The sequence below is a fragment of the Battus philenor genome, unplaced genomic scaffold (genome assembly GCF_028537555.1).
Source record: "Battus philenor isolate CCGP_79_NKW_IND1 unplaced genomic scaffold, ilBatPhil1.0.hap1 SCAF_11, whole genome shotgun sequence".
Lineage (NCBI taxonomy): Eukaryota > Metazoa > Arthropoda > Insecta > Lepidoptera > Papilionidae > Battus > Battus philenor.
This window is the reverse complement of record NW_027181673.1, coordinates 1,425,540-1,438,022: the sequence shown is the minus strand read 5'-3', so window position 1 is coordinate 1,438,022 and position 12,483 is coordinate 1,425,540. Positions and strand designations below refer to the sequence as shown.

Sequence of the window (12,483 nt, the reverse complement as noted above, 5' to 3'; positions counted from 1 at the left end):
ATTCAAAATAGATTTTAAAACAGAAAGAAAAAATTGTCTCTATACCCTAAAGTATGGAAGAAAAAGAATTTATCACGTAAACTCTAATTTTACTGTAATATTTTTAATCAATTTAAACCTTTTATTTTTTAATTACAATTTTATAATAATCGATAACGATCGAACTAATTTACAACACTAGCTTCAGCTCCATACACAACTTAATGACGCCCGAGCCGATTGTGTGATAATAGTGCTGTCCTTTTTCGTAATTATGGTCCACATACGTCATAGTAGTTTTACATTTTGCATTTAATTTTATTGAAATACAAACCTAAACACGTAAGCGTAAGGTTGATTTTAAGTGATTGTGAATCGTTGCACAATCTCGGCCACTGTCACCTCACTAAAATTTAACCGCGAAAATAAACAAATGACATATGTCACAAGATGTTGTAGTTTAACATTTTGATGTCAGATTCATGTATTTTTTGTTGACATTGAAATATTAGTGTCAGCTTTTTAGATAGTTTATAAATTATATTAGATAAATATGCAAGAAATTTAGAATCAAATAATGTAAATTTGGTATCGTCTACTTTTAAAAATATCTCTGTGAACTGTCTAAGTGAAATATTTTTGTTTATTTGTTTTTATAATCTGTATTAGTATTATTGTTACAAAAAAGGTAAAAAGTTTTTTAATTGAGAGTTACAGTTATATTAATGTTACAGTTATATTAATGTTGTGATTCGATATTCAAAAATTCAAAATATCTTTATTCAAGGCATTTACATACGCTTTTGAATAGTAGATTACTTTAATTTAAGAACTAAGCCACCACCGGTTTGGAACGGTGATCTGTTGAGAGGTTCCACACATTTCTTTTATGTAAAAACTCTTGAATGCTATACGATTTATTCAATAATAAAATTATATTTTATATTTAAAATTAAGAAAATGTAGACAAAGAGATCTTGTGAAACTTTATTTACTAATATATGCGAACATTCTGACCCATAAAGGATTTGTTAACTCCACTTTGTTGTGGTGTTTTCTCAGACTAGGGTTTGTAGGGAACCAATGTAGTCCTATTTTATCTTTTGACATCTTTTTAATTTACACATTTTTTGATTTACAGTGGGCAAGCCAGCGGGGGCCTAAGATTTTAAAGTGGAGACCGCAAACCAGTTAACATATTCTGAAACCTCATGTATCCAAAAAACAACAATAGACAGTCATAAATAATTTTTATTTTCAAACCGAAAGTTACATCATTTTTACACAGGTCATATCTTCGACAAATTCAAACACACATATATACGACACTTTTAGACACTTAAATCTAAGTGACGACAATAAGGATTTACATATTATGCAACATTGTTTTATTTGTTAGATTTTTTTAACACGTACTTTCAAATTTCAGTGTTGCCTTTTTTAAATAAATTAATAACATCGAGATATTTTTTTATATAGCGTTTACTATTCTAAAATTAAATTTTGTAACAATCAAATAATTGTGTTTTGGTATATCGGACTATTTTATTTTTTTATTTTTTTTTATTTAATCTACAAATCAATCTTTATAAAAGAGTTCTTATATGAAGGCTGTTAAGTAAGAAACCATTAGGTTATTTAGACGTGTTTCTTAAATACTACGTTAAAAGAAATTAATTGGAAATTATAATAAATCACATAACGAATATATAAAACAAAAATATATTAGAAATGTTTACGAAAATTAACATTTTTTTTTTCAAAATCAAATTGCTGGTAAAAATGTACACTTATTAAGAAAAGGTTAACAAGATATTTTTTTTAATATAAAGGATTACAATATTCTTCTGAAAATACAGTTTCAAATTGTTTAGTAAATCTTCCTATGTAGGTTCATCTATAACAAAGTATATTACAAATATGTATGTACAGTCATGCACATATGAAGTAAGCAGTGGCTTGAGTAGATTTGTTCGAATTTAAATATCGAATATTTTGCGAATCAGTTTGTGACATTGAAGCTTTTGACTTTTAGAATTTCAAAATGAATTAAAATTCCTTTTTAAGGTTATAAAGTATATATTCGTAAAGTAACTGACGTCATATATTTTATTATTTATCACACAAGCCTTGAGACTAAATGAAGAATTAGGAGATTGGTAGACGAAAGTAAGTATCTAATATTATCCAGCAGATTGGCGAGTTGGCGTGGCAGTGGACAGACTGTATAACGCGCATAACAGATTGTTGTTGGAGCCATAGGGTTCTGAACTGGAGCTCACAAGGTCAACGGACGACCACAGTGGCGTACCTAGGGGGGGGCGGTGGGTGCGGTCCGCACCGGGCGGCACTTACCTAGGGGCGGCATTTTTTAAATTTACTTATAGTTGTAAAAAGCAACATATTCATTTCATATTTATTTTCTTTCTTGAATAATAAATTAAATTATCTTCGTTCTACAATGAGTCAATTAGGACCAAAAACTCTTGCAATATTGCCAATAGAACAAGAAATTACAAATAATTTTAATTTTGAGAGCATTATACACGATTTTTCTAGTATGAAAGCTAGAAAGAAGAGTAGATATTATATAAATATGTTTACGAGTGCATACACATATGTCTAAAAAAATTTACTTTGTGTATTAATTAATATTTATTAAATAACTTAATAATTTATTTATGTGTATCAATTTATAAAAAACCACTATTTGATTGAATTATAATAGAAGGGGCGGCAAATTGGAGACCGCCCCGGGCGGCAAAAGTTCTTGGTACACCACTGGACGACCATGTTATGGTCACCGGAAGAAGCTGGATAAAGGAAGCTTCCAATCTATGTTCTATGACTTCTCAGCGCCGTTCTCTTACTGTAAAGGTGATAGAGCAACAAGACCACGGAATGGCGAATACAACGTAGGAAGTTCACTTCAAAGTAGTCGAACGACCTAGTAAACGTCGACAGAAAGCACAGAAAAGACAAGTCTAGCAATGTATTAAAAAGTTCAAATCCAAACAAATCTGTGATATCAAAAAAAAAATAAAGTTAAAGATTGGAAAATAAATGTACCTAGCCACCTTAAAGTAAAAAGACAAGAAAAGGAAGGCGATGAAAGCAAGAAGGAATGAAAGAACAAAAATTGCAAGATATTGTGAAGGATAAAAGGAAAGAATAAAAGAAATGAGATGAGATGAGAAGTATAAAATTAAGTGTCGAATAAAGATAAAACTCTGAAAAAATTATGTGTAAATAAAGTCCCTGTCCCAAACTAGATAGGCGGTACGAGAAGCTTCCAATAGCGGGGGCCATAAAAAAAAGAAAGCATAGAAAAGAAAGTCATTTTCAACTGCTTCTGCTGAAAGTATACGTGGAAAGCTGGGCTAAACCAGCTGTGGACGTCATACGGTGGAAATGATGATGAAACAATCTCACAGGACATCACAGGGAAGATGGCTCGTTTTTGCAAAGTTCTAACTAACTTTATCTATCATTCTTCGAATCATTTCAGCTATTGACGCAGCGTTGTAAGATTTTGAAATAACACATAACACGGTAACTGTCAAACATTACGCAAGGCGTTTAGCATTTAGCAAAGTTAAATTTATAATCCGCTTGAATGGCACATTAGTGAAAAATTTCCTTTGGTGCATCGAAAATTCGAGCTTCGATCATCGGTCATGAATATTGGGATTTTGTTGGATTTAGATTCCTTGGAAATTTCTGGAAATTTCTGAGCCGAACGAGACTTTAGAAAAGTAGTAGAAAGTAAATTAAATATGAACTAAGCTTTACGAATTGCTCCAGAAGAATATGTAAGTTCAACAAAATACTTAGAATCTGGCATCGGAATGAGGTTTGTATAAAGGTACTCTTCGATCGAGTACAAGAGGTCAGCGTGAACCTCTAGGTTCTAATTAGCCCTGTTTCTCTAGTGTTCTAAATAAAGTCTAGACCAGATAGAAAAGCTTCCCAGAATTCCAAACCTCAAGCCTGTAATACTATATACATATTTATTTTTTTCTCAATTTGATGCCACATAAGAAGAAAGCCAGAAAAACAGTGTGATAACTAGGTGTACTTTTAATCACTGGAAAAGTGGATCAGCTGTATTCTCATGCGTTAGTTTGATCAGGTCGAAGCAATACACAGACCAAAAGATCGGAACAGATGGCGTAAAGATAAATTTTCCAAAGAAGATCACGAATTTCTACAGTGAGACGACGAAAATTGGAGGAAGAAAAATTAAATACCTAACACTCGATTTTAGATTCATCACACGTACCAGAAGTATGATTTTTTTTTAATTTTGCCTCCATATTTTAACGTGCCAGGAGTTTTAATAGGTAGTATGTCAATCATCTACATTTAAAAATACATTTCTATTATTTCGGCAAACGAACATACATTAGTGCTTGACAGAAAACATATTTGGCGAATTGAAAGATGAAATCAACGGAAATACACATCCATTTTCCGGTCAAATGTCGGAAGTTTATTTACGAAATAAGGTTTCCTGTGTTTATTGACAAATAATAAATTGATTTATAAAAGAAATAGTTTATATAAGACTGATATTAATGGATTGTATGATTGACGTAACAGAATAGCCACCATGAACTTATTTGTAAATAAAATATTCATAAACAGGAATGGTGTATAAAACCAGCGGTGTATTTATTGGGACGATGTTGGAGGTTGCGATTATCCAGGAAAATCTAAAGGATTTGTTGTAACGATTTTTCAGATTTATTTAATATTTTCAAGTAAAGTATCTTATTTAGGTATGGCAGTAGAAGATTGAACTCACAGATGGATCTTGGAAAAATTATAGCAATAACATTTACAACGAATAAAATTTACATTGTAACGTATGGTCAAAGAGCACTCCGTTAGATATAACAATGTTTCAATATCTTTCTTAACATGCATAAAACTGAAAGTAGATGATTCTGCATATGTCTTAGCATTAGTTAAAAGAGATATAGAAGGTTCTATATCTGCCATAGATTTCATAAAGCTACAAATAGTAGCGTTTCTGTGCGTCCTACCAATGGTCCAACTACAAATAGAAGCTCCTGTTTCTGCCCATGCTTTATTTAACCTACAATTAGTGGCGTTTGTATACGTCTTAATAATATTGAAACTAGAAATAGCAGCTTCAATTTCTGCTATAGCTTTGATTAAATTACAAATAGAAGCATTTGTATGTGTCGCAGCAAAGGTAAAACTAGAAAAGGAAGTTACTATTTCTACCATAACTTTGATTAAACTACAATTAAAAACATTTGTATTAGTCATAGCATTGGTAAAACTAAAAATGGAAGCTTCTATTTCTACAATTGCTCAGACAAAACTTCGGAAATATTAGCTTCACGTATCTTAGCGTTGGTAACACTTGAAATAGTAGCTTTTGAATTTCTTTTAGTATTGCTAAGACTAGAAAACAGAGCTTCTATATCAGAAATAGTATTAATAAAGCTGGAATAGTAGCTCCTTGTATGTCTTAGCATTGGTAAAATTAGTAATAGCAGATTTTGTACTTGTGTTAGCATGTGTAAGACAAGAAAACGAAGTTCCTATATTAGCTATAGCTTTCATAAAACTGAAAATAGCTTCTCGTATGTCTTAGCATTAGTAAGACTAGAAATAGCAAATTTTGTACTTGTCTTGGCATTGGTAAGACTAGAAATAGCAGATTTTTTACTTATTGTAGCATAGGTAAGATTAGAAAACGAAGCTTCGGTATTAGCCATAGCTTTGATATAGCGGAAAATAGCATCTTCTTGTGTGTAGTAATAGAAGGAAAAGAAAGCTTCTATAACAGCTGTAGCTTTGATAAAGCTAGAATTAGTACCTTGTTGTTGATCGGCATTGATAAGAATAAAAATAGTAGCTTTTGTATTTGTGTCAGCTTTGGTAAGACTAGAAAACGAAGCTTCGATATCAGCCATAGCTTTAATAAAACTACAAAAATTAATTTCGACAACTGCCCTAGCATTGATAAAAGTAGAAAATAATTCTTTCACGTCTGTTTTCATCATTGATAAATTTATAATCGTAAAAATGACTAGTCATCTCCGCTTTGCTTTTCCGGCCGAGCTAATATTTAGTTAGGCTGCCTCCATATCGGGACCGCTCTGCTTCTTATACATACAGAGATGTTTGTACAAGACCCGAAGTAATAGCCAACTGGGATCATAGCTTTACACCTCGCGAATACCTAAAGGAATTCTTAAAAAAATGTATCATGACTCTACATAATGTATAAAAGAGGTTTTATAGGAAATTCTTGTTTTCTTTATAACCAGTCGGATTACCTTAATAAACATTGTGATAAGAATTACTCTTATCTGTGCATTGGTTAGGCTGTTCCCATATTAGGAACGCTTCGGTTTTTAGAAGCCATTGATGCAGGCTTTTGTCCAGCAGTGGGTGTCTTACCCTGAAATAATTATGATGAAGTATAAATGAATCGTTCACGCTATAACTTGAAAATGACTTTATCCATTTAATTAATTTTTACAATACATAGTTAAAAGTGATTAAAAAATTAAAATAGCGTAGATATTTAAAACAAATTAAAAAAATATAAAGATTATTGAAAATTTGAGCATTTGACAGTTCGATTTGAAGTTCGCGCGTTTGACAGTTCTCGTGTTGGAAATTTATATTTTGTTAACAACAACATCTATAGGTGACAAAATTTATTTATGTCACATTTAATCAATGAATCAAGTGAAAACTCTGAAATAAGGTACATTAATTTATTATTTGATATTGGAATGCGACAAGCGAATATCTTCTGGCAATACAAAGTTTGTAGAGACAGCTAGCATGAGTGATGTGGGTAAATAAGAATTTAGTAAAAGCCTATTTGAAACACATTATTTTACACACAAACATACAATAGTTTTCGCTAAAATTTACCGCTAGGGAATCATATAATACTGTTTATTTAATACTCTATACCACTTATCAAATAATCCATTGAATTTTAAATATAAACGTCCAACATCAAATTAACCTAAATTTTAAAACAGTTTTCCTTGACTTATGAATTTATAAGTAGGTTGTAACATCGCGAAGGAAAGTGTTAACACGTCGGCTATATATATATTATTCACATTATACACATAACAGCTAGTTGAAGGTCGCTTTGGCGTCCAGAATTTTTTTTGTTGTAGGAAATTGACATTATAGATATAGACAGTTTTAGTTTTTGCTTTGGTGAAATAATCTCTCTTCGGCCAAAATCCTGCTCACGTTGTATTGTTGGCAGGGGTGCCTGCTTTCTCGTAACCTTCTATAAGAGTTTCTAGGATGAACTTAATTGTAATTTTATATATATTTTCCACGTTCGGCGTATACCGGTCTCCAAGAGTAGATTCCACAGCGGCTAGAAATGGTGCCTCGATTTTCTGCAACAAATAAAATATTTCAAATTGTTTTAATGGTAAATTTTTCTTCAATATGTCAAATTGTAATATAGATTATAAATAAGAAAAATAACGACATTATATCTTTAAAAAATAATCTAAGTGAATTCTATTAATACTGCACATTTCAATGCTATTGAAAATAGCATACGTCCAATCTAGAAGACGTCATTGCCACGTTCTGAGGTATTTTAAATTGTTTCTCATAATATAACCTATAGAATAAGATGAGCATTTTCAAGATAGGTGTAAGATATTTTGGAGAAATGCTTTCTCGTTTATTCCATTAATACAGCTTCCATGTTCGCCTTGAAGTTCATAATCAAAGCCGTACTAGCCAAGTTCTGATTATCCACAATAGGATTCTTGAATTAATGCAGTCGGAATTCTTGTTATAGAAGTATCGTCGAAATTGAAGTTGTAAGTTGGAATCTTGACATTTCAACTGCTATCATAATTGAAACTAATATTTTTAATTACAAGATTTCGGATTATTATTGTTATTTAAGCGATAGAAAGTATCAGGTTTAAGGGGACTCTTTGTAATACACGTACGTTTACTTTAACCTACGAAACACCTGATTTAGAAGTCCATATAAGAAAAGATCTGATGTGCGCTTTTATTCTTTTTCAAGCGATGGACTCCCATCGGAAGACAGAAGTTTCCCCTAAAGATGATATCAGGTCTTCCGCTTCCTGTATCCAGCGACCCTATGTCGTCAATCCATGAAGTGGAAGACCAACCTACTGCACGTCCATCAGCTCGTGGATGCTACTCAAGAACCTTTCGTCTCCAAAGACCGCCGGTTGCACGAGCGACGTGGTCCTCTCACTGCGACATTGAACGAGCAATTCTTCGAGCTACGTCTGTTTAACATAATTAAAATTTATTTGTGGCAAAACATGTAGTCGTTACATTTTGAATGCATCTATATTTGTTGATGGACACAAAATGGCGTAAAATATGTAATATTTAATTACACTGTTATAATATAATTTATTCTATTTAACAAAAGAGTTCCTGATAATGTTCAGAAAGATTCTGCTGCCAAAGTTAAAAAGAATTGCTAATGAATGTTTGCTTGATATGTTATATTACTGCAAATGGCTTCATAGAATACACCACATCTTGAAAACGTGTTGGCTTCCAGACTATTTTAATGTATATTTAATTATATAACTAAATGCCATTTTATCTCTATTCACCTGATATTTTCAGTTCTGTGGCATTACATTCGGACAGACTAGAGTCAACTTAACGTCAACGAGATATGTAACCTATCTATTTCTCTCTCTCTCTCTCTAATACTATTATTACAAGTATATGTCCAAATAGATGCGTTTTCAAATTTATTTTCTATTCTAACATCTCGATTAATTATTGTGATTAAAAAGTAAGGTGACATTGTCATTTAAAACCGACGAGAGCCACATACAAAAAAAAATCAAAAATTTGATGCTAATATTGTAGATTGATAATTGAAAACCTCACTGATAGTTTTGGAATATCATTTGGCTCATATCAATCATTGTGAAGGATCTTTTTTGTCTTAAACCATCAAGTCACGGTTGGTGCCGAAATTGCATCAAAAACTCTACTCATATCATTCCGCAAACACTGTTTTGCCCTGATTTGGCTTCATGCGACTTCTAGCTATTCAGCAAACTAAAAACGACTAATGAGGAGGGGCCATTTTGACACTATTGGGGAGATTAAAACCGAATTCAAGATGGTGTTCAGGGCTATGCATAAAGAAGATTATTCCGACTATTTTAATGACTGGAAAAAGTGCGTTTTATTGGACGGGGAGTACTTTGAGAGGATGAAATTGATTTGTATGAATAAATAAAGAATTCACTTTTTATCAACAAATTCATCTTACACTTCGATTACAGTATTATGTAATTTTGATTAAAAAATATTTCTTACGAAAGAGTAATATGATTGTAGCATCATTGGCCGTGACTCTTGTATTATATATATATATGTATATATTATATATGTATTAACAGGTTGATTTGTTGCGTGTGGTGTGTCACGTAGGCAATTTCGCTGGTATCAAAAAAGGCCGATCGCAGTCCGTTATTGGTTCGCTTTCGGTATTGTAACTAAGTCTTATTGCAATTCGACGCACGTTCAAACCATACGCAGCGTCCGTGATTTTTATTTAGACACTGTTTTAGTTTTTTTACGAAATTATTTATGTCATAGGTATAGTTTTGGTAGTGACTTTTAAAAGAGAGTGATGTCAGGAACTCTTGTTAGAACTTCCAACGCTGCAGTGACTCTAGCAGCTTTATCTACCTGTGCTGTCTTTACATCGTTATAGCATCATAAAGACTGATGTGGTATATATATATATACTATGGTTGTTTGTAAGAGATTGCCTTGAGTGATAAGACCGCCCATTGTTCTTTTTGTATATTATTGTAAAACTTATTAAATGTTTCTTAACGTGTACAATAAAGAATATTAAATAAAGAAATAAATAAATAAATAAAATGTGGATCTCGTTAGGGTAGAGATCTCCTTATTCTCTTTTCAGAATTCTCTGTTTTTAGCAAATGTCATCTAATCGTATCATTGTCACAGCCCACCATTTCACTGGTCTGACGACATTTACTTTTTCCAATGGTCATTTCAAACGAGTCATTTTAGTGTCCACCTATTGTCTTTAATCCTCGAGATATGACCAGGTCGACAGGTCCTCGTGAAAAATTTGACCAATACCTTTGTTTCACCACAATAATGACTTTAAAAATGAGGTGTCCAAGTCACTGGATGCAGGTAATACAAAACCGGTCATCATAGCGATCTTTAGGGAGGCCTATACCTTGCTGCGCGTGTCTATCGACTGACATGGTGATGGTGATGAATTAGGTGATAACAAAATATGCGTCTACCATATTTTTCTCAACATTGCACTCTTGTACAAGTGGTCGTGGTAATTGAAAGTTAGGCATAGAGAGAGAGAGAGAGAGAGAGATAGATAGACAGAGAGAGAGAGAAGGAGAGAGAGATTTCGTTTACTGACTTATTAGTGACAGTTATGATTGATTGAGTCCTCATTACGGGTGAATTGTTCAAAGAACTTGAAGATTCGTATTTGGACAGTCAACAATAATCCGTCGTTTATGTTGAGTTATTTGCGTCTACCGTACAATAAACAATTTCTAACATTAGCTATTGTAATATATATATTTGTTAAGAAACAATGTCGTTTATCATAATAAATACTTGACAAAAGAAGATATTTGTTAAAAATCACAGATACAAGCTTACTTGAAACAGTTTAAAAATTGATATAAAAGTAACAGTGGACGACTTTAGGTTGGCAATATCATTTTGGTCGTAGTAGATTATTTTAGGAGCGACGAAATATTTAAATAATAAATCTCAACTATTTAAATATTAATTTTTTAATTTTAATTCGTAACACTTTTGTGCACGACTGTACAATGTGATTGGAGTTTCGTAAAATTTATGAAGGGATTAATTTAATAAAATTCTGACCTAAAGATTGGTCGACAATTTGATATCCATGTTACGGGTGAAGGAGATAGATTTTTTTGACATTTGTAAAAGAGACAAGATTAATATAAGAAAAATATTTTATATACCTGCTCGTATGTATGTCGGAAGTTGTATGTGACTATATAAAGTGAAAGATATTGTATTAGTTCCCTAGACTCATTGCAAGGCTTAGGGCTCTCCCAAACATATCTTTGGAGGGATATACCAAGATTCTGCAAATTCTTCCGAAACTTGTTTGTGGGTAGTGGCAATCCTATATAATTAACAAACTGTGAATTATGTATGATTGTACTCCGAGAATCGAAATTGCGATCTATTATCATAATTCTCAACCGCTAGGTTACCATTGTTCAAGTAGAGATATTAAAAAAAAAAAAAATTTAATTTGGAATAATCCGAATTCTTTAACGTTTTTTCGTTTTATATCCAAAATCATTGATTTGGTCGATCGATTGAAAAGGGTGTACCATATATAAACTGAAAGTAAATGAGCTATACATTAATACCTTCAAAGCTTTTACACACGTAATTAATCACCCTCTATATCAGGGGTGATCAAGCTCTTTAATTGTGCAAGACATTTTTTGCGCGCCGCAATTGAATACGCATTTGAAACACGCACAAGATATTTTTTTTTACAAGAATTCATACTTATTAAAATCATTTGAAGAAAAGTACAAAATATGAGTATTGAAGTTAGATATGTCACACATATATGATAGCACTCGTAATGCCGGTTAGTTAATTATGATCGGTGTTTGTATTTCGCTAATTTCATGATGGAATAATAATAATAATTATTCACACCAGAAATTTGTTTCGATTTCCCAGAAGCTGACATAGGTTATATAAATTTAAATATTGAAATAGTTCAACAATCAATCGTAGCCAAAAATAATCGTTCAAAGAGCCGTACGGGCTTGCGGGCCGCAGTTTGTCCACCCCTGCTATATAATATGGCTACTATTTACAAAAATAAAGGAAAATAAGATTCGGAAACCGATATAAAATACAAATATAATTAATGCCCTAAGTGTGAATTATATGAGATTGTGTTTCGGGAAAAGAACCTGTGACCTGTTGGTCAATATATTTACATTTAGTCGCATTATGTTATATAATATCAAGAAAAAAACTTTTAAATCGTCACTAAGAAGTGTTATTTTTTTGTGTTAGAAAGAAAAACTAATACACATATAATGTATTATGATCCTTTTTATAAATAAACAAAGGATGTTTAAGAAATATGAAATATATCAGAGGAATGCGATAAACGACTTAGGAAACATCAATCATATTACGATTCGGGTGTTGGCACACTATATGTGATCCGGGTGAAACTTTCCCGCGAATAATGTATCTCACAGAATCACAAGACTAAGCCGTGACGTGACTTATGATGCTCCATCCATTTTATGGACCCAATGTTCGGAATAACTTACTTTTGATTTATTTTCGCTGAGCGTTTTTATTTTCCTGATAATTTTACGATCAGATATTATTTTATCTTGTTGTGTTCATCGTGAGAATTGA

General features: G+C 32.0%; 1 protein-coding gene across 1 annotated transcript in view; it reads right to left on the bottom strand.

Moving 5' to 3' along the window:
- Positions 1 to 6,666: 6,666 nt before the first annotated feature.
- Positions 6,667 to 12,483, bottom strand: part of LOC137930909 (neuroglobin-like) — a 54,427-nt gene continuing 48,610 nt past the window's right edge. The window contains exon 3 of the mRNA XM_068774269.1: positions 6,667 to 7,397. Within this exon, the coding sequence (XP_068630370.1) occupies positions 7,239 to 7,397 (159 nt within the window). The 3' untranslated portion in view covers positions 6,667 to 7,238. The remainder of the gene's footprint in view (positions 7,398 to 12,483) is intronic.